Source organism: Rana temporaria, chromosome 9 (assembly GCF_905171775.1).
Source record: "Rana temporaria chromosome 9, aRanTem1.1, whole genome shotgun sequence".
NCBI classification, from domain to species: domain Eukaryota; kingdom Metazoa; phylum Chordata; class Amphibia; order Anura; family Ranidae; genus Rana; species Rana temporaria.
Window position 1 is genome coordinate 168,052,004 of NC_053497.1, and position 23,410 is coordinate 168,075,413.

General features: G+C 46.8%; 1 protein-coding gene across 2 annotated transcripts in view; it reads right to left on the bottom strand.

Moving 5' to 3' along the window:
* The window catches only part of RXRB (retinoid X receptor beta), an 89,732-nt gene that overhangs the window by 40,758 nt on the left and 25,564 nt on the right, over nt 1-23,410 (bottom strand). For both annotated transcript variants that reach the window (XM_040324948.1, XM_040324949.1), the window contains exons 3-4: nt 2,962-3,112; nt 1,052-1,231 (exon numbers count right to left, since the gene is read on the bottom strand). In XM_040324948.1, coding sequence (XP_040180882.1) covers nt 1,052-1,231; nt 2,962-3,112 — 331 coding nt within the window. The remainder of the gene's footprint in view (nt 1-1,051; nt 1,232-2,961; nt 3,113-23,410) is intronic.

Sequence of the window (23,410 nt, forward strand, 5' to 3'; positions counted from 1 at the left end):
CAGCATCTACAAACACTGTAGCTGCTGACTTAAAGCGGTGGTTCACCCATAAAAACGACTTCCCCCTATTACACTGCCCCCCCGCATTACAATAGGATTATGCCTTTAATTTTTTTTTGGCTGCTGTACATACCTGGGTACAGCTATTCACCCGTGTCCTCCAGTTTGCGAGTCCCGCGGGAGTGGGGCGTTCCTAACATGGCGGTGATTGACGTTTTGACTAAAAAACGAGCTCCCCCCGTCGCGTAAGCAGCGTCACGATTGGCGAAAGGAGCCGAACGGCGAGTCGGCGCTATACTGCGCCTGCGCATCGCAGTTCGGCTCCTTTCGCCAGTCGTGACGCGGCTTACGCGACGGGGGGAGCTCATTTTTTAGTCAAAACGTCAATCACCGCCATGTTAGGAACGCCCCACTCCCGCGGGACTCGCAACCCGGAGGACATGGGTGAATAGCTGTACCCAGGTATGTACAGCAGCCAAAAAAAAATTAAAGGCATAATCGTATTGTAATGCGGGGGGGCAGTGTAATAGGGGGAAGTCGTTTTTATGGGTGAACCACCGCTTTAATAACCACACTTACCTGTCCAGCATGCCCGCGATGTCAGCCGCCTGAGGCCAATCCATCCTCCAGATCGCGAGTCAGCGCCACCATCTTTACTAAGGGAAACAGGCTGTCTGTTTTTTACTGCGCATGCTCGAGTCGTGCGGTGCTTTGTGAATGGGCGGCTATCCTCTGGGAGACACAGTTCCCAGAAGACAGTGCGCCCCATTTCCCAGGAGACAACGCAAGGACGAGAAGAGAGAAGATCACCGAGGACGAGGAAGTGGCAGATTAGGACGATCTGCCTGGAAACAACTATTTCTGGCAAGTATAAAAAAAATATATATTTTTCTCAAATTTTTTTGGAGCCTTTTGAGCTATTTTTTTTTGGTGGACCTCTGCCTTTAAAGTGAAAAACCTGGAGACTTTACAATCCATTTAATAATCCACACTCTAACAACTAAAATAATTCCACTCCCTACAATTATATAAAAAACAAAAGAGCACTTACCTTCTCTCTTCATGCCGGTGGCCAAACACTTTTGATATCGGCAGTATTGGCAGCGGTTCCTCTGTCTCTTGTCCACAATACAGTCCTTGTTGTCTCGGCAGGTGTAGGTCAGGTCTTTGCGGATAGTGCGTTTGAAGAAGCCTTTACACCCTTCGCAGCTGTACACCCCATAGTGCTTTCCTGGGGGGGGGGGACACAAAACAGAAAACTTATCAGGAAAGTATTAACGGATCAGCTAATTGGTCCCTTCACAAAAAACAGTTTTTACTCTGGCCATACACATAGTTCATATCCAATAGATTTTTCGATATAGTTGCTTAATCAACTGGATTTTTAACCACTTAAGGACCGGACCAATATGCTGCTACATGACCCAAGGGGTTTTTACAATTCGGCACTGCGCTGTTTTAACAGACAATTGCGCGGTCGTGCGACGTGGCTCCCAAACAAAATTGGCGTCCTTTTTCCCCCACAAATAGAGCTTTCTTTTGGTGGTATTTGATCACCTCTGCGGTTTTTAGTTTTTGCGCTTTAAACAAAAATAGAGCGACAATTTTGAAAAAAAATAATATTTTTTACTTTTTGCTATAATAAATATCCCCCAAAAACATATATATATAAAAAAAAAAATTTCCTCAGTTTAGGGCGATACGTATTCTTCTACCTATTTTTGGTAAAAAAAAAAAAAAAAAAAAATCGCAATAAGCGTTTATCGATGAGTTTGCGCAAAATGTATAGCGTTTACAAAATAGGGGATAGTTTTATTAAATTTTTATTAATATTTTTTTTTTTTTTTTTTTTTTTACTACTAATGGCGGCGATCAACATTTTGACACATTTTTGGGACCATTGTCATTTTCACAGCAAAAAATGCATTTAAATTGCATGGTTTATTGTGAAAATGACAGTTGCAGTTTGGGAGTTAACCACAGGGGGCGCTGTAGGAGTTAGGGTTCACCTAGTGTGTGTTTACAACTGTAGGGGGGTGTGGCTGTAGGTCTGACGTCATCGATCGAGTCTCCCTATATAAGGAATCACTCGATCGATGCAGCGCCATAGTGAAGCACGGGGAAGCCGTGTTTACATATGGCTCTCCCCGTTCTTCAGCTCCGGGGAGCGATCGCGACGGAGCGGCTATAAACGCCGTCGTCCCGGATCGCTCCCCGAGGGAATCCGACCGCCGCATGTAGCGGGGGGGGGGTAAAGATTGGACCCCCGACCCGCGGAAAGGCAGGGACGTACAGGTACGCCAATGTGCCTGTACGTGCCATTCTGCCGACGTATATCTACATGCGGCGTTCGGGAAGCAGTTAATCGCTTAATAGAACACCAACAGAAAACCTGCCTGAGCCGATAGCTTACACAGGACCTGAACCGGGGAAGTGATCTCCAAAAAAAGCAAGAGAACTAAGCATCAGTAAGGATGAATGACTACCGGGCAAAATTAAAATCTAAACACTAACTTCAGTGACCCGCCGAAGCTCTGCGGGGGGGGGGGGGGTTAGGGGGGGGGTCGAGATCCCCTCGCAGACAGGCGGGAGAAGAGACCAGCTGAGCACCGCTCTGTATCAAAGGCACCTGACACCGCTAGAGACAGGACACACACACCGCCGTAACAGGGGATTATACCACGTTTCCTCGAAAGGCACCTCAAACTAGGGCTTAATTTTGGGGGGAAGGGCTTATATTGCAGCCCTCCTGGAAAATGGCACTAGGTCTTATTTTCGAGGCAAGTCTTATTTTCGGGGAAACAGTAGATTTATGGCAGCCCTAAAGTGAGATTGCCTTCTGGGGCAAAACTATTAGGTCTGTCTTTGTGCTCATTAAATTCCTAAACTAAATCTTAGAATACATCAGGCAGCAGACTGAACACAGTTCTGCAGATGATGAACACCTATCTGTACACTTACCAGAGGAGCGGTCTCCGCAGATGGCGCACAGCCGTTTCCCGCTGGCTCCTCCTCCGTTGGGGTGTCCTTGCATGACTCTCATCCCCAGCGGGGGCTTCACATCCTCAGAGGAGCTGACTGGGTGCAGACTGGACAGAACGGTAGAATTTATCTGTAGAGACAAACACAGATTGCAGAGGTTAGAGCAAACACTAGACAGTCTTGAAATGTTACGGAGAGTTAATATCCCTTTACCCACTTGCCTGCAGGGCACTTCCACCCCCCCCCCCCCTCCTGCCAGGCCAATTTTCAACTCTCAGCGCTCTCACTTTGAATGACAATTGCACAGTCATGCAACACTGCACCCAAACTAAATTGTTATTTTTTGGAGACAGATAGAGCTTTATTTTGGTGGTATTTAATCACCACTGGGATTTTTTTTGACAAAATGTAAAAAAGACCGAAAATTTAAAAACCAAAGAAAACGTTTCTTTTATAAGATTTAGTAAATACGTAATTTTCCTCCTTCACTAATGTGCACTAATGAGGCGGCACCGACATGTAGCAATAATGGGCACCACTGATGAGGAGAAACGGACAGGCTCTCCGCTTCTCACAATCGCTCAGTGTGAGGAGAGGAAAGACAATTACCGGTGATCTGACGATATGGTTCCGGCTAACGAGATGGTTCCTGCAAGGACTGCGCAGGCGCAATCCCTGCCGTCGGAAATCTCCGAACCTCGGCCGGCATCCAGGGCAATGTGGAATTTGAGGAAAGTGGCCAGTCGGCCTCACGTCCTCCTGGCTCTTTTTTTAACATCCTCCAATCCACAGGGATGTTAAGGAATGAGCCTGGATGCCGGGCGAGGTTCGGAGATTTCCGTCGGCAAGGATTGCGCCTGCGCAGTCCTTACAGAAACCATCTCAATAGGGGAAACTTAAAGCGGGAGTTCACCCTAAAAATAACTTTTACCCTTAGATTGAGGCTCATTTTGTCTAGGGGAATCGGCTAGTATTTTTAAAATAGAAGCAGTACTTACCGTTTTAGAGAACGATCTTCTCGGCCGCTTCCGGGTATGGGTCTTCGGGTCTGGGCGTTCCTATTTGATTGACAGTCTTCCGACAGGCTTCCGACGGTCGCATCCATCGCGTCAAGATTAGCCGAAAGAAGCCGAACGTGCGGTTCTATACGGCGCCTGCGCAACGACGTTTGGCTACTTTCGGAAAATCGTGACGCGATAGATGCAACCGTCGGAAGCCTGTCAATCAAAATAGGAACGCCCAGTCCCGCAGCCCATACCCGGAAGCGGCGGAGAAGATCGCTCTCTAAAAAGGTAAGTACAGCTTCGATTTTAAAAAAAAATAGCTGATTCCCCTAGATAAAATGAGCAGGAATCTAAGGTTAAAAATTCATATTTCCGGGCGAACCTCCACTTTAACGACAAGTCGCCGGCATTTCCTATTTACGCTGCGATTGGACACATGATCACATGGTAAAGAGCCTACATCATAGGCCAGGGGTGTCAAACTCCATTTCATTGTGGGCCGCATTAGCATTATGATTGTCCTCAAAAGGGCCGGTTGTGTCTGTAAGATTAGATGTCCAACGCATCGCCTCCCCTTACATTAGACGTCAAGAGCCACCCCACCATCAGAAGTTGTGTCCCCCACTCTCCCTTACATCAGTGCACCCCCCTTTCCTTATGCTGCTGCTGGGAAGAAGCTGGATGCATTGCTTAAAAGCAGAAAGCAGTGGTCTGGAGCTCTCCTGCAGCTGCAGGAGAGGTGCGAGGGCCACATGAAATGGCCTGGAGGGCCAGATTTGGCCCGCGGGCCTTGTGTTTGACACCTGTGTCAGGCTCTTTACCAAGATTAGTAATGCTGTGCATCTGAGGGACAAACCACAAATTGCCACGCTGCAAGCCCCCAGGGTCACGCAAGAGCCGTTCTGAAGGACATCATATAGCGTTCAGTCAGAACAACGAAGCCCCCGCCCTGCTGGCATTCTGCCATAGGCCAAGCGGGAACGGGGTTAAAGGACAAGTTCAACTTTGGAACATGTGACATGTTCCACCAGTATTTAGGGTGCAACATGATCCAGTATCTGCAGCCGCCCCTCCCCCACGGTTCCCTCTCCCTGTAACAACGGGCAGGGGATCATTTCCCCACAACCCCTATCACAAACTGAAAACAGCACAGCCATGCGGCCGCCGCCCACACACTCATTCACAGTTTCCCATCAATGAATAGACTACAAGCACAGTCAGCCATTGCAGCCGATGGCTTGTAGTAGGGCCTAAACAACTAATCGATTAATCGACAACTAATCGTTTATGAAATTAATTGATTACAATTTTCATAATTGATTAATCGGCCAGTAAAATAATGGGGTTAAAAAAATTAGCCCTTTATAGTACAAAAAAGCAAAAAGCTACTGTAAATATTAGTTTCACTGTCCCACAGTAAAAAATGAACCCCTTACAGTAGCGATTATTTGCTCTTTTTATACTTATGTTTTAACCCCATTATGTTACTAAACATCTCAGGCCGGGTCACACCTCTATTTTTTGCAGAAACACACTACAGTTCATTTACATGTTTTCCTATGGGACACGTTCACATCCATGATTTTTTTTCAGCTGCTGCGTATTTGGAAAGGGCAAGAACTTAACGCGAAGCGGTGCTATTTTTTTTTTTTGTTTGTTCAATATACTTCAATGGAGAAGCTGAAGAAAAGCATGTAATGTGTTTTTGCGGCAATTTGTTTTTTGTAATCTGCCCAACAACTAGGGTGACCATGTGTCCCAGATTGCCCGGGACAGTCCCGCATTCTGCAGGTCTGTCCGGGCACCTTCACTCTGGGACAATACAGTGTCCCAGAATAAAACTGACACAGGTCCCAGCATGAACCCCTCAGAGCTTAAGATGTGACCCCCCCCCCAAATAGTGAAGATCTACAGGTCCCAGCATAGATCTGTGAAATCTATGGGATCACACCCTTAGATCTCACGGGTTCATGCTGGGAGTTTCAAATTTGGGGAGGGGGGTCACATCTTTAGATATCAGGGGTTCATGCTGGGACTGGTAGTCCTTTACTTTGGGTGGGGTGTGACCTCCCCAAAGTTAAGGACTACAGGTCCCAGCGTGACCCCTCCCAGAGCTGAAGATGTGAGACCCCCTGCCCCCCAAATAGCCAAGAACTACAGGTCCCAACGTAAACCTGTGAAATCTATGGGATCACACGCTTAGATCTCAGGGTTTCATGCTGGGTGTTGTAGTTCTTTAAATTGGGGGGGGTCACATCTTTAGATAATAGGAGTTCATGCTGAGACTTGTAGTCCTTCACTTTTGGGGGGGGGGTGTGACCCCCAAAACTGAAGGACTACAGGTCCCACCACGAACCCCTCAGAGCTGAAGATGTGACCCCCCCCCCCAACCAGTGAAGAACTACAGGTCCCAGGATGAACCAGTGAAATCTATGGGGTGAGAAAAAAGTAAGGGGGGGGGGGTGTCCCTGAATGGCAGTTTGGAAATGTGGTCACCCTACCAACAACAAATTGGCCCAAAAAAAATAAAAAAATGCAAATTTTTTTTTTTTTAAGGCTATTATCCGATTTAATCGATTAATCGAAACAATAACCGACCAACTAATCGATTATGAAAAATATCATTAGTTGCAGCCCTAGCTTGTAGTTCTCAATGAGCTGTGAGGGCACTGGTGGGCACTCTCGTAGTTCACTGATCTTCCTGCTCTCAGGTAACTGCCTGTCTGTATGAGGTATGGGCAGACAGCTATCCTTAGGGGAGAAAAAACAAACGTGTTTTTTTTTCTTTATCAGCAAAAACATGTGCATTTATTTATTTTTTAAAGTGAACTTGGCCTTTAACCACTTCCAAACCGCCGTACGTCTTTATACGGCCTAACTTTAAAGATGGATATCTCTGTAACGGCAGCAGCTGCTGCCACAACCGAGGTATCCATCTTTAGTGTCAGCGGTTCCGTTAACGATAACGGCAGTCTCCGCGGCGGATTCGCTGCGAGATCGCCGTTATCGGCGGCGGGAGAGGGCTCCCGCCGCTCTCCCGCGCCCTCCGCCGCTTACCGGAGCCGTTGGTAGCGGCGGAGGCGATCGGGTCCGTTCGGCAGCTGACTGGGGTTGCGAGTGAGGGAAAAATCTTTTTCGCCCGTCCCCATAGCTCTGCTGGGCGGAAGTGACGTCAAAACGTCAGTCCCGCCCAGCCTCTTAAAGAAACATTTTTTTTTTTTGTCATTTGAAAAAAATTAGTTTCCAATTTTTTTTTTTTTTTGGCATTTTAGTCGAATTATGAGATCTGAGGTCTTTTTGACCCCAGATCTCATATTTAAGAGGACCTGTCATGCTTTTTTCTATTACAAGGGATGTTTACATATTACAAGGGATGTATAACAACTCTTACATTATGAGAGTTGTTACCTCACTTGGTACTATATAATTTTGAGTTTGTTAGCGCTACATTTTTGTTTATTATCTTGCTGGCTTTGTTTGTTTGTATGTAGCAGCTTGGCACTTATTTTTATATTAGCGCAGTTTTTTCTTTATTTTATTTTATTTTATTCCTTGTAATAGGAATAAAAGTGATCATTTTTTTTTATTTTTTTATCCAGTGTAAAAAATAATAAAATAAATAAAAATAAATAAGAAAAAAATTTTTTTTTTAAAGCGCCCTGTCCCGACAAGCTCGTGCGCAGAAGCGAACGCATACGCGAGTAGCGCCCGCATATGAAAACGGTGTTCAAACGACACAAGTGAGGTCTCGCCGTGATCGTTCGAGCGAGAGCAATAATTCTAGCCCTAGACCTCCTCTGTAACTCAAAAAATGCAACCTATAGAATTTTTTAAACGTCGCCTATCGAGATTTTTAAGGGTAAAAGTTTGACGCCATGCCACGAGCGGGCGCAATTTGTAAGCGTGACATGTTGGGTACCATTTTACTCGGCGTAACATTATCTTTCACAATATATAAAAAAATTGGGCCAAATTTATTGCCGTCTTATTTAATTCAAAAAAGTGATTTTTTTTCCCAAAAAAAGTGCGCTTGTAGGACCAATGCGCAAATATGGTGTGACAAAAAGTATTGCAATGATCGCCATTTTATTCTCTAGGGTGTTAGAAAAAAATAAATATATAATGTTTGTGGGTTTTAAGTAATTTTCTAGCAAAAAAACTGTTTTAGTCTTGTAAACACCAAATCTGAAAAACACCCAAAGTAGAGAAGTGGTTGAAACAAAGCAGCATACCAGGGAGGCCACTAGATGGCGCTGTACCAAAACAAAACCCTCAAGATGCAAAGTGCAGCCAACTGCGTCAGCTTTTCTGCCAGTAAAAAATTGAATAAAAATACAATATTGTGACAGAGCCGGCTATATATCCCCATCAGTGAATTAAGCCGATCACGAGAACCCCCCAAAGCACTATGATTCAATAACAAACAAATGCATCACAGGGCAAAGATGTTGGGGTGCTCCCACCCTCAAATATAACATTATGTGGGGTACCTGAATGAAGAGGAGATCAGACATAGGACAGGACTGCAGATCCTCCGGGCGGAGAGGAACTTTATCAAAGAGGTCTTGTGACACTGTGGTTTGGTTTGGTAATCGTCGTCGTCTGTCCTAAGATTTCCTCACACTTCCTGATCGGTCAGACAAGAAGTGAGGGGGAAATCCCTCCAGTGGCAACAATAAATGCCGAACAGAGTTTCCATCTTCCCCACGCCATCCAGAAGCGAAACGCGGGAAAGTTAGCCATGGATATGCATTGATTATCTTTATTTGAAAGGTAAAAATAAAATATGTTCTGCTTGTGTTGAGGTTTAGGTGAATGTGTGGTCATTCAGGTATATACCGTGCATCGTCATAAAGCAGAGCTCCACCCAAAATTGGAAGCTCCGCTCCTCCCCCCCCCCCCCCACTCTAGTGCCACATTTGTCACCTTTCAGGGGGAAGCAAATACCTGTTTTACCCAAGTTCAGCCCCCCTCCTCCTCCCGCCACTGGGCCATTCACAAAGCGCAGGATGATTCGCGCATGCGCAGTAGGGAACAGCCGCAAAACTTCACTGACAGTTTCCCTTACAAGCAATGGCGGCGGCAGCACCCGAGAATCGGACGGAAAAAAAAAATCAACTGGGGTGCCGACATCGCGGGATCCCTGGACAGGAAAGTGTCCTAATAAAAGTCGGCAACTACAGTATTTGTAGCTGCTGACTTTTTTCTGAAGGAGCCGGAGCTCCTCTTTAGTGGCAGGGATGGACTGGCCATAAGGACTACAGGGAGTTTCCCGGTGGGCCGATGGCTCAGTGGGCCGTTTTTTAAAAGAGAGATGCTGCTTGGAGGACTTTTTTTAACGCCCTGGCAGCGCCCCAGTGTGAAAGCACTCAGGCTTTCACACTGGGACTGCAGCGGAAGCGTTTTTCAGTCGCTTTACAGGCGCTATTTTTAGCCCAAAAGCGCCTAAAAAACGCCTCAGCGTAAAAAGGGGTCCTACACTAACCCCCTCTCTTTTACACTCACTCTCTTTTTCTTACACTCACCCCCCTCTCTCACCCCCTTTCCCTCAACCCTCCCTCTCTCACCCTCTCATGATATACAATAATGGATGTAGGGGCCTTTTGGTGGGCATGATTTTTCGGGGGGTGGGGGGGAAGCATTTTATTGAATTAAAGTGGGCCGGTCTGGATGAAAATTAAGGTTATCAATGAATTAATAGTTAATTTCCACAGCCTTATAACAAACATGTCTATACTTACCAGCTCTGTGCAATGAAATTGCGAAGAGCAGCCGCAAACCTTTTCGGGTCCCCCCCGTCGGCACTCCTGGCCCCTCCCCTCTGCCCAGAGCCCCACTGCTGCATTCATTGACACAGCTGATCTTCAGACCGGTTCTCAGGTGCTGACCCCACCGTTCGTAGAAAGGGAGCGCGGCAGTGAAGCCTTTCGCCTTTACAAGCGGTTCCCTACTTGTGCATGTGCGAAGCGCGCTGAATTTTCCAATTGGCCCGGCGGCAGAGGAAGGATGACTAACTTCGGAGGGATGGCGCCGCCTTCTGGAAGTGGGGACAGGTATCTGTCAAACATAAAAACACGTCCCCCTCCCCCATGAAAGGTGACAAATGTCAATTAAGCGGAGGCCCACCTTTTGGGTGGAACTCCGCTTTAATCTTCCCTCCATCCCCAGTATTGCACAACAGATTGATGAGGATCTTCCCTGTGCAGAAACTTCAGCGCCTCCATTAACCAGTATGATTGTCCCCAAGCAGGCACTGATAACAGGAAGCCAATACAAACACACAATTAGGTAGATGTTTCTGCCGCACACGTGACTTTAATCCATAAAAACTGCATTAAAGGGTTTTTTTTTTAGATTTGCCCGGAGCTACACTTTACAGAGCTTCTCTGACCACCCACCACGCAATACAAAGCCAGCAATTTGAGATTCTCGCAAGCAAAGGAGCTCATTTGCTTTCACATAGAAAACACAATGATCTGAGCGCAGAGTCCCTAGCAGGACGGGATTGGCATGAATGCGGCTTTTGTATTTGGCCTCAGCTACTTTTGCTAATAAAACCCACAAAACAATTAACAGAACTCTTAACATGAGCCGCCGGCGGGCTGAACTATTTGCTTAGCCTTGAAAATTCTAATGATTCATGAATATTGGCGGCACTAAACGATTTGTCTCATTTGACTGCGCAAACATATATTTCCAACACGTGGATCTTCCGTCTGACATAAAGCCCTATCAATAAGCCATCCACAACCTCATCTCCACATAGCGCCCTCTCCTCCCAGGACCTCATGCTCTTTAGCTCCATAATCTCCTCCTCCTCCTATGATCGCCTCCAGGACTTCCCTAGAACCTCTCCCATCCTCTGGAACTCCGTACCCCAATCTGTCCATGTATCTCCTACCCTGTCCAACTTTAGACGATCCATGAGAACTCATGGATTCAGAGAAGCTTACTCCGCCTCCCCTGAAAACTGCATGTCAATCAGCTCATCCCCTGTAGCCATTAACCACTTAACCCCCGGACCATATTGCTGCCCAAAGACCAGAGCACTTTTTGCGATTCGGGACTGTGCCGCTTTAACTGACAATTGCGCAGTTGTGCGACGTGGCTCCCAAACAAAATTGGCGTCCTTTTTTTCCCCACAAATAGAGCTTTCTTTTGGTGGTATTTGATCACCTCTGCGTTTTTTATTTTTTGCGCTATAAACAAAAATATAGCGACCATTTTGAAAAAAAAAATGAATATTTTTTACTTTTTGCTGTAATAAATAACCTCAAAAATATATAAAAAAACATTTTTTTTCCCTCAGTTTAGGCTATTCTTCTACATATTTTTTGTAAAAAAAAAAAAAAAATCGCAATAAGCGTTTATTGATTGGTTTGCGCAAAAGTTATAGCGTTTACAAAATAGGGGGTATTTTTATGGCATTTTTATTAATATTTTTTTTTACTAGTAATGGCGGCGATCAGCGAATTTTTTTCGGTACTGCGACATTATGGCGGACACTTTTGACACATTTTTGGGACCATTGGCATTTTTATAGCGATCAGTGCTATAAAAATGCACTGGATTACTATAAAAATGCCACTGGCAGTGAAGGGGTTAACACTAGGGGGCGGGGAAGGGGTTAAGTATGTCCCTGGGTGTGTTCTAACTGTGGGGGGGGTGGCCTCACTAGGGGAAACACTGATCCTCTGTTCATACATTGTATGAACAGAAGATCAGCATTTCCCCCGCTGACAGGACCGGGAGCTGTGTGTTTACACACACAGCTCCCGGTCCCCGCTCTGTAACGAGCAATCGCGGGTGCCCGGCGGCGATCGAGCCCGCCGGGCACACGCACGGGAGTCGGGGGCGAGAGGGGGGGCGCACACGCTCAAAGAACCGACCTGCCACCGTAAAAATGACGGTGCGCGGTCGGCAAGTAGTTAGAGTTGTAAAGGATTTTTTTTTGCTGAAATGACTGTTTACAGGGTATAGAGACATAATAGTTAACGGATTCCTTTTAAAAATGATTAAAAATAGATAAAAATCAATCATATAATGTGCCTGCAGTTTCACTTTCGCTTTTCATCTAGTTTCATTCTTCTGCGAAGGACAGAGACACAGAGCCAATACAGGGCAGTGTTTGTTTTTAAAATGTAACCGATTGGTTCTGAGGGGTATTAGACACACAGTAATCACACTTTCTTGATTAGAGACCACAGAGAGAAGCTCCCAGTACTTTTTTCATAAAGAAACAGACAACCAGGAAGTGTGTAGAACAGAGAAGGATCAGAGCAAAAACGAACAATGAGGACATGAAACCAGGACTGCATTAGGGTAAAGGAAGCTATTTAGCTTAAAAAAAAAAAAAAAAATATGGAGTTACTTACCGGTAACGTCCTTTTCCAGGAGTCTTTCAGGACAGCCACCTTAGAGAGATCCCGGCTCCTCCCCTCTCAGGAAACACCGCCTTCAATCAGAGATTTAAGCCTCATCCTCCCACTGGCCCTTCAGTTTATCACGAGCACCTCCGGCCAACTGGGGAGACACAAGAACACGTCATACAACACAAACATTACAATCTTACCTGACGGTCTTATGTGATGAGTCCTCAGACGTCCAGTACCTGGGTGGGTACCGGTGCTGTCCTGAAAGACTCCTGGAAAAGGACGTTACCGGTAAGTAACTCCATATTTCCCTGGATCGTCTTTCAGGACAGCCACCTTAGAGAGGATAAGCGAGCACCTTACCTTAGGGTGGGACTACTGCTTGCAGAACTTTACGACCAAAGGCTTGGTCCTTTGCTGACAGCAGATCCAATCTGTAGTGCTTGACAAACGTGTTGAAGCTGGACCACGTTGCAGCCTTACAAATTTGCTCAGGAGAAGCACCAGCCCATTCCGCTTGTGAAGCTGCAGCCGCTCTAGTGGAATGTGCCCTGATCCCATCTGGGGGGTCTGACCCTCCTAACTCATAAGCTTGAACAATAGCCGATTTAAGCCATCTGGCTATAGTCCGTCTGGACGCCCTGGATCCTTTCTTAGATCCTGAAAATAGTACAAAAAGGGACTCTGACTTTCTAAATTGTCTAGTGCATTCTAAGTATTGGAGAATGCACCTCCTAACATCTAAATTATGGAATGAACGTTCCTGTTCCTTCACAGGATTAGAACAAAAAGTGGGTAGAATGATTTCTTGGCTCCTATGAAATCTTGAAGCCACCTTTGGCAAGAAGGCCGGATCGGTTTTGAAAATAACCCTGTCCGGAAAAATTTGAAAATAAGGGGCCCTGATGGAAAGGGCTTCGAGTTCGCCGACTCGTCTTGCCGTGGTAATTGCCACCAAAAACACAGTTTTGAGGGTAATTAGTTTCAAAGAACAGGATTCTAGTGGTTCAAAAGGCTCTTTTGTAAGAGCCTGTAAAACCAAAGAGAGGTTCCAAACTGGAAGGGAAGAGGTTCTAACTGGCCTCTGTCTACTTCGACCCTTGAAGAACCTTGCTATCCAAGGGTCTAAAGCTAGTTGTTTTTCTAGAAAAACGCTAAACGCAGAGACTTGTCCTTTCAATGTGCTAAGTGCCAAACCTTTGTCTGCACCTGACTGTAGGAATTCTAGCACTGCCACTGAACTATGAACGTCAAAGGAGCCTTCTGAGCACCATATGTTAAAACGTCTCCACACCTTACAGTAGATGTTTTGAGTTTCTACAATTTAGGAGAGTCTTAATTAGACGCTCAGAAAAACCCCTGCCCCTCAACAATGACTCCTCAGAAGCCAGGCTGCCAGGTTCCACCTGTCTATGTGAGGGCAGCAGAATGGACCCTGAGAAAGAAGGTCGGTCTGGGCCGGAAGGATCCAAGGAGGTTCTATTGCCAGGTTCCTTAGAATGGAGAACCACGGTCTCCTCGGCCAATAAGGAGCGATCAAGATGAGGATCGTATTCTCCCCTTGCAACTTCCTCAAAACTTCCGGAATCAGGACCGGAGGGGGGAAGGCATAGCACCTTGAAAATGCCCAAGTCTGGGCGAGTGCGTCTATTCCTAGCGCTCCGTCCAATCTGTTTAGGGAGAAGAAAAGACCTGTCTTGGTATTGTGTTTTGAGGCAAAGAGGTCTATACATGGTGTTCCCCATCTCTGAACAATCATGTTGAATACCTCCTGCTTTAAGATCCAATCGCCTTCCTTCAGAGTTGTTCGACTGAGAAAGTCCGCTGTCTGGTTCTGATCTCCCTTCAAGTGGGTTGCAGACAGGGACAATACATTGAGTTCGGCCCACTTCAGGATGGCTTCTGCCAGAAGCCATAGGGAGCAACTTCTTGTACCCCCCTGCCTGTTGATGTAGGCTACTGTTGGGGAATTGTCCGAACGGATTCTCACATGTTGTCCCTGAAGTTCCCCCTGAAAGGCTCTGAGCGCTAGTTCTACTGCTCTCAGCTCCCTCCAGTTGGAGGATCTTAGAGCGTCCTCTTTCCTCCAGGTCCCCTGGACCCACTTGGGACCCAAGTGTGCTCCCCAACCTGAACCGCTGGCATCTGTTGTGACTGTCTTGGTCACTGGCAGGATCCACTCAAGACCTTGGGACAGATTTGCTCCCTTTCTCCACCACCAGAGTGACCTTTTGACCTGATTTGGGATGGAGATTAAGGCATCCAAGGAGGTCTGACTGTGGTCCCAAACCTTCAGAATAAATAACTGAAGAGGACGAAAGTGCAGTCCCGCCCAATGTACTGCCGGAAGTGTGGATGTTAGTAATCCCAATCCTGACATGGCCTCCCTGACTGAAACCTGACTGTTGCTCTGCAACCGCAACATGGTCTTGTCCACCTTTAGGACCTTTTCGGAGGGAAGAAAGACCCTTTGGATCGTTGAGTCCACCACATAACCCAAGAAGGTGACTCTCTGGGCTGGGATTAAACTGGACTTTTCTAGGTTCAGAAGCCATCCCAATTTCTCCAGGATGTCTCTTGCTACCTGAAGATCCTGAACCAACTGATCCGCTGAGGGTGCAAACAGGAGAAGATCGTCTAGATATGCAACTATCGAAAGACCTTTGAGTCGCAGAAAGGCCAGAACTTCTACCATCACTTTTGTGAAGATTCGGGGAGAAGACGATAGCCCAAAGGGGAGAGCTTTGAACTGCCAATGCACTACCCGATTCCCAGTCCTTACTGCTAGCCTCAGATATTTTTGATGATCCTCGGCTATGGGAATATGCAGATATGCATCCTTTAGATCGATCGATGCCATGAAGCAGTTTGGCGGGAGTAACGCTCTGACCGAATCCATTCTGAATCTCCTGTACTTGACGGAGACATTCAGAGGCTTCAAATTCAGGATGAGCCTGAATTTCCCTGATGGCTTGCGGACCACAAAAATGTGGGAGTAAAAGCCTCTGTTTGTCTCTGGACCTGGCACCTGGACAATCACTTCCTGCTCTTCCAATTCCTGTAAAGAGGATAGAAGAGCGGAGGCTTTTTCCCCGCATATTGGTAGGTTGGTAATCAGAAACCTGAGAGGTGGGGGATTTGAGAACTCCAACCTGTAGCCCCGTCTGATGATCCCCAAAACAAATTGATTTGTGGTGATCACCTCCCACTGTGGGAGAAAGGCCCCCAACCTTCCTCCCACTGTTACCGTGTCACTGGGCTTTTTTGGGCTGTTCAGGAGGGCGAAAAATCGCCGCCCCACGCCCTTTCCCCTTAGGTCCCCAAAATTTCTTTTGTTGACCTGTTTTAGGGGTCTCAGATTTCCTCGGAAACTGAAATTTCCTTTTTGTCTGTTGCCCAAATTTCCTTTTAAGGGGAAAAGCCTTATTTTTATCAGCCGTCCTATCCAGGACGGCTTCCAGACCAGGCCCGAATAATAAATCTCCGGTAAGCGGTATGCCACAGAGTTTTATCTTAGACGCACTGTCCCCCTGCCACGTCTTAAGCCACAAGGCTCTCCTGGCTGAATTGGTCAGGACTGAAGATCTGGCGGACATGCGTACTGATTCGGCCGAGGCATCTGCCAGATAGGCCACCCCTTTAAGGAGCGTGGGAAAAGAAGCAAGGATAACATCCTTTGCTGTATTAGCTTCGATATGCGCCTTGATTTGCGTGAGCCAAAACTCCATATTACGGGCCACTACCGTGGCTGCCATGGCGGGTTTGAGATTTGTCTGTGATGATTCCCAGGACTTTTTCAAAAGGGAATCCATCCTCTTATCCATGGGGTCAGAGAGTAACCCCATATCCTCGAAGGCCAGATGTGTATTTCTGGATACCTGAGAAAATGCTGCGTCTAGTTTTGGAGTTTTATTCCAAACTAAACTATCTTCACCTGCAAAGGGAAACCTCCTTTTTAGTGCATTAGAGAAAAAAGGTTTCCTCTCTGGGTCCTGCCATTCTTTCTTAATGGCATTGACCAACACATCATGGACTGGAAAAACTTTCTTTTTCTGTTGCTCCAGACCCTTATACATTTGGTCATGTAATGACAAAACTTTCTTTTCCTCCTGGATACCTAGAGTGGTGTGGATGGCATCTAAAAGTTCCTCCACATCCTCTAGAGAAAGTTTGTATCTTGAGGCTTTAGAGGACTCCCCGTCCAGCCCCTCTATATCTGATTCCTCCTGGGAATCAGAAATGGCGCTACCCGCTTCTTCCTCAATGTCCTCCGCTAGACCCTCCGGTTTCTCGCCACTACTAGGGAGAAAATCCGTGGGATTAGGTGAAACAACCTGCTGTGCTGGTGGGACACTGCTTTGGGGCTGGGGCAGTTGAAAAGAGGAAAAAAGAGCTTGAAAGGACTGAAAGGTACTAGAAAGCTCCTTAACTGACGCCGCTAGATCTGCCCCCTGTTCTGCGGTCTGTTCTCTTAAAACATCTCCAATACAACGCTTACAGAGCGTTTTCAACCAGGTTTCCCCTAGTGTTGATCTGCACACAGGGCACTTCCTTTTAGAGCCATGGGCTGATTTGCTTGAGGCTTTCTGAAAGAGAAGCAAACAAAAGACAGCAGCACATTAGCTGGGGCCCACCAGCAATAAACACAGGGATCACCAGGAGTGCCCCCCAGGACCAACCACCACCAGGGTCCCAGAAACTCCTATCCCCACCGACCACCAGGAAGGGAAAAACACCCGTGGAGCTAACACCACCCCAGGGTTCACTTACCTGCGGCTGGCTGGCGCTTTCTTCGGATGGAGCTGTCCTCGAGACCTCTGTCTCCGACATTGCTGCTCAGCGGAGCGGTGGTCCGTTGTCTCCTTAGCTGACACCTCAGACTGAGAGACTGCACCAGCCAGCATGCGTGGTCCGCTTTCCTAGGCCGCGTCCGGAACCGGAAGACGCGGCCTCGTGTGGCTGTCCCGCCCCCAACCGGAACTGACGTCGCCCGTCCTCCGGACCAGCGAGCTCCAAGCTGGCTGCAAAGCAGGGGGGACCTGAGGCAGCCCACAGCGCCACCCTAGGCAAAGAAAACGACGGACCTCCCAGCTTACTCTTCTCCCCAAAGAGACGCTGGGACGCACATGCGGCGCTGCAGGTGACGACTCACTAGCCGGCCTGAGCGCCAAATTCAAAAAAATAAAAAATTTTTTAGGCAGAAGAACTCAATCTTCTAAAAATTGCCCAATAAGCCTTAGCTTCCCCAGCCATCGGCTCCTGGTTCCACAGCGGTGTCTCCCCACCGGAGGAAACACCATAACTGAAGGGCCAGTGGGAGGATGAGGCTTAAATCTCTGATTGAAGGCGGTGTTTCCTGAGAGGGGAGGAGCCGGGATCTCTCTAAGGTGGCTGTCCTGAAAGACGATCCAGGGAAAAACACGTTTCCTTTAGTGACCCTTTAACTTTTGCACCAGCTCCCCCTCTCATTTATATTCTAACTTCCATGAGCACGGCCCTCCTAAACCTTCTGTATTGAACTTTATTGCAACTGTACCGTCTCCCCTTACATTGTAAAGTGCCTGACAAACTGTTGGTGCGATAAATGTACAGTAAACCCTTGGTTTGAGAGCATTTTGCAAGACAAGCAAAATGTTTTAATTTTGCCTTGATATACAAGCGATGTCTTGATGTAAGAGTAACGTCAGGTCACAACCGAATATAAAAAAAAAAAATCCTCCAAGTCAGGGGTCTCCAAACTTTTCAACACAAGGGCCACATTGTAGATTTTACACGTTTTCGGGGGCCGAAAAAAAAAATCAGTTATGTATAAAATATCAGCGGTGTCCTCATCAGCAGCATCTTTATCAGCGGTGCCCCCATCAGCGGTGATGGGATCAGCGGTGTCCCCATCATTGTTGATGGGATCAGCGGCTGATGGGATCAGAAGTGTCGCCCATCAGCAGTGTCGCCCATCAGCAGTGTCGCCCATCAGCAGTGTCGCCCATCAGCAGTGTCGCCCATCAGCAGTGTCGCCCATCAGCAGTGTCGCCCATCAGCAGTGTCGCCCATCAGCAGTGTCGCCCATCAGCAGTGTCGCCCATCAGCAGTGTCGCCCATCAGCAGTGTCGCCCATCATTGCTGATGGGGACGCCGCTGATGTGTCCCCATTAGTGGTGTCCCCAGTAATGTTTCCATCAGCACAGCAATGTAACACAATAACAAGATCAGCCTCTGCCCTCCATACTAGATGACTTCTGGTCTTCTGCAGCTACCGTCACCGATGCGCGGCACCTCCCTTCTTCCCGCCCGCTGTTTGAAGTAAAGAGCCTTCCACGAGTGACGTCACAGGCGCGGCACCTCCCCTCTTCCTGCCCGCTGTTTGAATTAACGATCCTTCCACGGGATCGCAACTTCAAACAGTGGGCGGGAAGAGGGTAGGTGCCGCGCGGCGCCTCGGCTTCTCTTGTTTAAAAAAAAAACGGCGTGGCAGCATGGGCGGCTTGGTTTACACTGCGGCCCGCGGGCCGGGGTTTGGAGACCCCTGCGCTAAGTGTAGCAATATGGTTACATTTAATGAAGGTACAACATTTAGCAACTTATTGCTACACTTAGGAGGTGCCTCTCTTTTCCTTTATACCCTGTAAAAAAATACTTTGATATACAAGTGCTTTGGATTACAAGCATGTTTCTGGAATGAATCGCAATCCAAGGTTTTACTGTATTATAATAATAAAGTAACTCCACTTCTGTGCATGATGGGAAAGCGGAAAGAAGCCAACAATTGGCAAAAATTATTATTCTCTCAATTTCAGCACCAAGACAAAAATTAAACTGGACCGAACTTTAGACCTGCCTGCCCCCACATGCAAAAATCAATCAAGAGCAAACAAAGATCATCACCGGGACCAAACTCCAGCATCTGACGGTCACGCTAAATCTCTACTACGTCTGGGAACAAACACAAGTCCTGGTTCTGTGTAAAGCCGAGGCATTGATTGGCTGCCTCAGCAGTCCCAATTAAAACCCATATTGACAACGTACAAATCGTCCAATCCAATCTGAGTCCAGTAAACGGAATTTCTGGTTACCAGGGAAAATGCACTTTGCACATCAGGTTTAGCCAAGGCCACCGATAAAGGGGTACCACTGGTGCACTTACAATTGTGTCAATAATAATAGTATATCATGACCATGAATTCTAGCCTCTCACCTGAGATATGCTTTGTATGCAGCATTTAATGATAATTCTAGAATGGTGCCGTTATGCTGTCGGGTCGCCTCTGGGGGTCCTCTGTGTACTCTCCCAGTTCTCTGCTATGGCAGTGTGGATTCTATGGTATTCCTAAAGGGTCCTTTCCTGTGTTCTCCGGGTTAAGGTGTATAAAGAGATACTCGCATAGTGTAATAACGTTTAATAAAAAAAGCAGCTACAACTCACATTTAAAAAGCCGCAAGTCCCGAACTCGTATCCTTACTGACGTAATATCTGGAATACCTCTGCTTACACCCTACGCATTTCGTCTCACACACGTGACTTCTTCAGGGGCCCCAAAGCATAATGTTTCCACCTCTGCGCTTGACTGCAAGGATGGTTGCTCTTAACCACTTAAGCCCCGGACCAATATGTTGCTAAATGCCCAAAGGCGTTTCGGCACTGCGTCACTTTAACAGACAATTGCGCGGTCGTGCGACGTGGCTCCCAAACAAAATTGGCGTCCTTTTTCCCCCACAAATAGAGCTTTCTTTTGGTGGTATTTGATCACCTCTGCAGTTTTTATTTTTTGCGCTATAAACAAAAATAGAGCGACAATTTTGAAAAAAATGCAGTATTTTTTACTTTTTGCTGTAATAAATATCCCCCAAAAACATATATACATTTTTTTTTCCTCAGTTTAGGCCGATACGTATTCTTCTACCTATTTTTGGTAAAAAAAAAAAAACGCAATAAGCGTTTATCGATTGGTTTGCGCAAAATGTATAGCGTTTACAAAATAGGGGATAGGCTTTTTTATTAATATTTTTTTTTTTACTACTAATGGCGGCGATCAGCGATTTTTTTCGTGACTGCGACATTATGGCGGACACTTCGGACAATTTTGACACATTTTTGGGACCATTGTCATTTTCACAGCAAAAAATGCACTTAAACTGCATTCTTTATTGTGAAAATGACAGTTGCAGTTTGGGAGTTAACCACAGGGGGCGCTGAACGTGTTAGGCTTCACCTAGTGTGTGTTTAGAACAGTAGGGGGGTGTGGCTGTAGGTGTGACGTCATCGATTGTGTCTCCCCTATAAAGGGGATGACACGATCGATGCGCCGCCACAGTGAAGCACGGGGAAGCCGTGTTTACATACGGCTCTCCCCGTTCTTCAGCTCCGGGGAGCGATCGCGACGGAGCGGCTATAAACGAATAGCCGCGCCGTCGTCCCGGATCGCTCCCCGAGGGAATCCGACCGCCGCACGCAGCGGGGGGGGGGGGGGGTCCGATCGGAGCCCCGACCCGCGGAAAGGCAAGGACGTATATATACGCCCATTTGCCTGTCCGTGCCATTTTGCGGACGTAAATAGTCGTGCGGCGGGCGTTAAAGTCATCGTCAGAATTTTTCTAACTCTAAACACAGTGAGTCGAGTTATTGCCAAAGAGCTAAATGTTCGGTCTCATCTGACCCCAGCACTTTCTCCCAATCCTCCTGAATTATTTAGATGTTCATTGGTAAACTTCAGAAAAATCACAAGGCAACAACGCTCAGAAAAAAACAAATGACAACAATCAGTTTGCAAGGGTCAATGATACGAGATGAGATGACAGCAACAATTATAAAATCAGTGGTTTAAAAGTTCATGGATAAAAGTTCAAGTATAAGAATACAATTAGTCCATATATTAAAGCTGTATTCTCTAGGTGAGTTCTAATAGGTGACCAAGGGCTGCTCTCCAGGAGTGAAGTCAACTCAGGTATACATGAAAAAAGAAAGACAGGAAAAAAAGCGCCTCTAGGTCATCTGGTTTAATTACATAGATGGGTATAAGTCTCCAACACTTACATGTAATATTGCAGGAACAGGGGTGCAAGTGAGGATGTATGGCATGAAGACAGCTCGTGTCTCAATCCTGGTGATGGACGAGCGGATCAGCTGGAAGAAAAGCAGGGACTGATGTCTGTGTAGGAGCGGTGCTGGAGCACAGCGCTCAATCCATTCAAGTTTGCCGAACGGTGGCCGATAGGGGCCAAAGCAGGATAGTACAAAGTAATGCAGGTGTACGGCACTCGTTCCGGAGGCGGTGACGTCAGCGGGACGGTGGCCGACAAGGGCCAATGTAACACACAACGCGTTTCAGAGCCTAGCGTCAGTCAGTAACAAGACAGCGCGCTCCTTTTTCAAGTCTAAACTTCAGATGGGCCTGTACATGTGCTTTCTTGAGGAGGGGGACCTTGCGGGTGCTGCAGGACTTTAATCCATGGTGACTTATTGTGTTACTAATGGTTTGTTTGGTGACTGTGGTCCCAACTGCCAATGAGGTCATTCGCAAGCTCCTCCCGTGTAGTTTTGGGCGGATCCCTCACTTTTCTCATGATCGTCCTCACCCCATGAGGAGAAATCTTGCACCAAGATCCAGACCGAGGGCGATTGAAGTTTTTTTTTGTATTTCTTCCATTTGTGAAACAATCGCTCCAATAGTTGTCTCCTTCTCACCAAGCTTCTAGCTGATGGTCTTGTAGCCCATTCCAGCCTTGTGCAGGTCTACAATCTTGTCTCCGATGTCCTTGGACAGCTCTTTGGTGTTGCCCATGATGGGGAGGTTTGAAAAGAAAAGATTCTGTGGACGGGTGTCTTTTATACACATAACGAGTTGTCGTTTGGAGCGCATTCTTACATTGCGCCCTGGTTCACACTGGGTACGATTTGGAACGATTTAAGATGCGATTTGACATGTCAAATCGCATCTCAAATCAGCGGCATTTGCCGGCAATGGCACTGTCCTAATCGGTGCGACGCCACATCTGCACCGATTTCAGAAAGTAGTTCCTGTACTACTTTTTTCGATTTTGGGCCGCGATTTACATTGAACCCTGCACAGATGTCTCTTAAATCGCGGCCGAAATCGCGGCAAAATCGCGGTTTTACCGCAATTTTTAATTCGCAGCAGTGTGAACCTAGCCTCACAGGACTAATCTGTGTACCACATGAGCACCAAGGCTGCATTCACACCTAGGCGTAGGCAATAGCGGCGTTTTCCGGCGTTTGGTCGCGCGTATTCATGCTAATATGCGCGTTTGCATACAGAGTTGTCCGACGTTTTTGTACTTTGACGTTTTTTTTTTAAGCCAATAGGAAAAACTATCATCTTTTCATCACTTGTTGCTATGTTGGTAGATTTTTTTAATCTTCTGCATGGGCGACAAGTTCTATAGACGAAACGCCCGTAGCAAACGCCCGTTGTCGCGCAAGTCGCTTGAATCGAGCGTTTCCATTACTTTCTATGGGAAATGGAAACGATCAAATACGCGCATATCGCGCGATAAAAAAGGGTCCGGAACTTTTATTGACTACATGCGATGCGCGTCAGGCGCATCGGCGTTCAGATGTGAACCATGCCCATAGCCTTACATGTATTTTGGTCCCTCTGGCGTTTGTGCGCGTCGCGCTACAGGCGACAAAACGCCAAGGTGTGAATGGGCTCCTGTGGGAGCCAAAATTATTGTTTTCAACGTTGGTAGGGGATTAAATATTTTACTCGCTGAACTAAACCTCAATTTATAAAACATTTGTATTGTGTTTTTTCTGGATTTTTGGTTGATATTCTGTCTCTATCATATAAAATAAACCTATGATAAAAAATCCAGACCCTTCATTTATTTTTAAGAGGGAAAACTTACAAAATCTGCAGTGGATCAAATAAATAATTTTCCCCAATGTATACATTTATATTTGTTTTTTCTTCATGCCACAAAGCACTGGGTAATATAGAACTGCTGACTGACTGATCAACTGCTTGCCGACCAGCGCACGGCTATATACGTCGTCAGCATGGCACGAACAGGCAGAAGGACGTATACAAGAAGCCG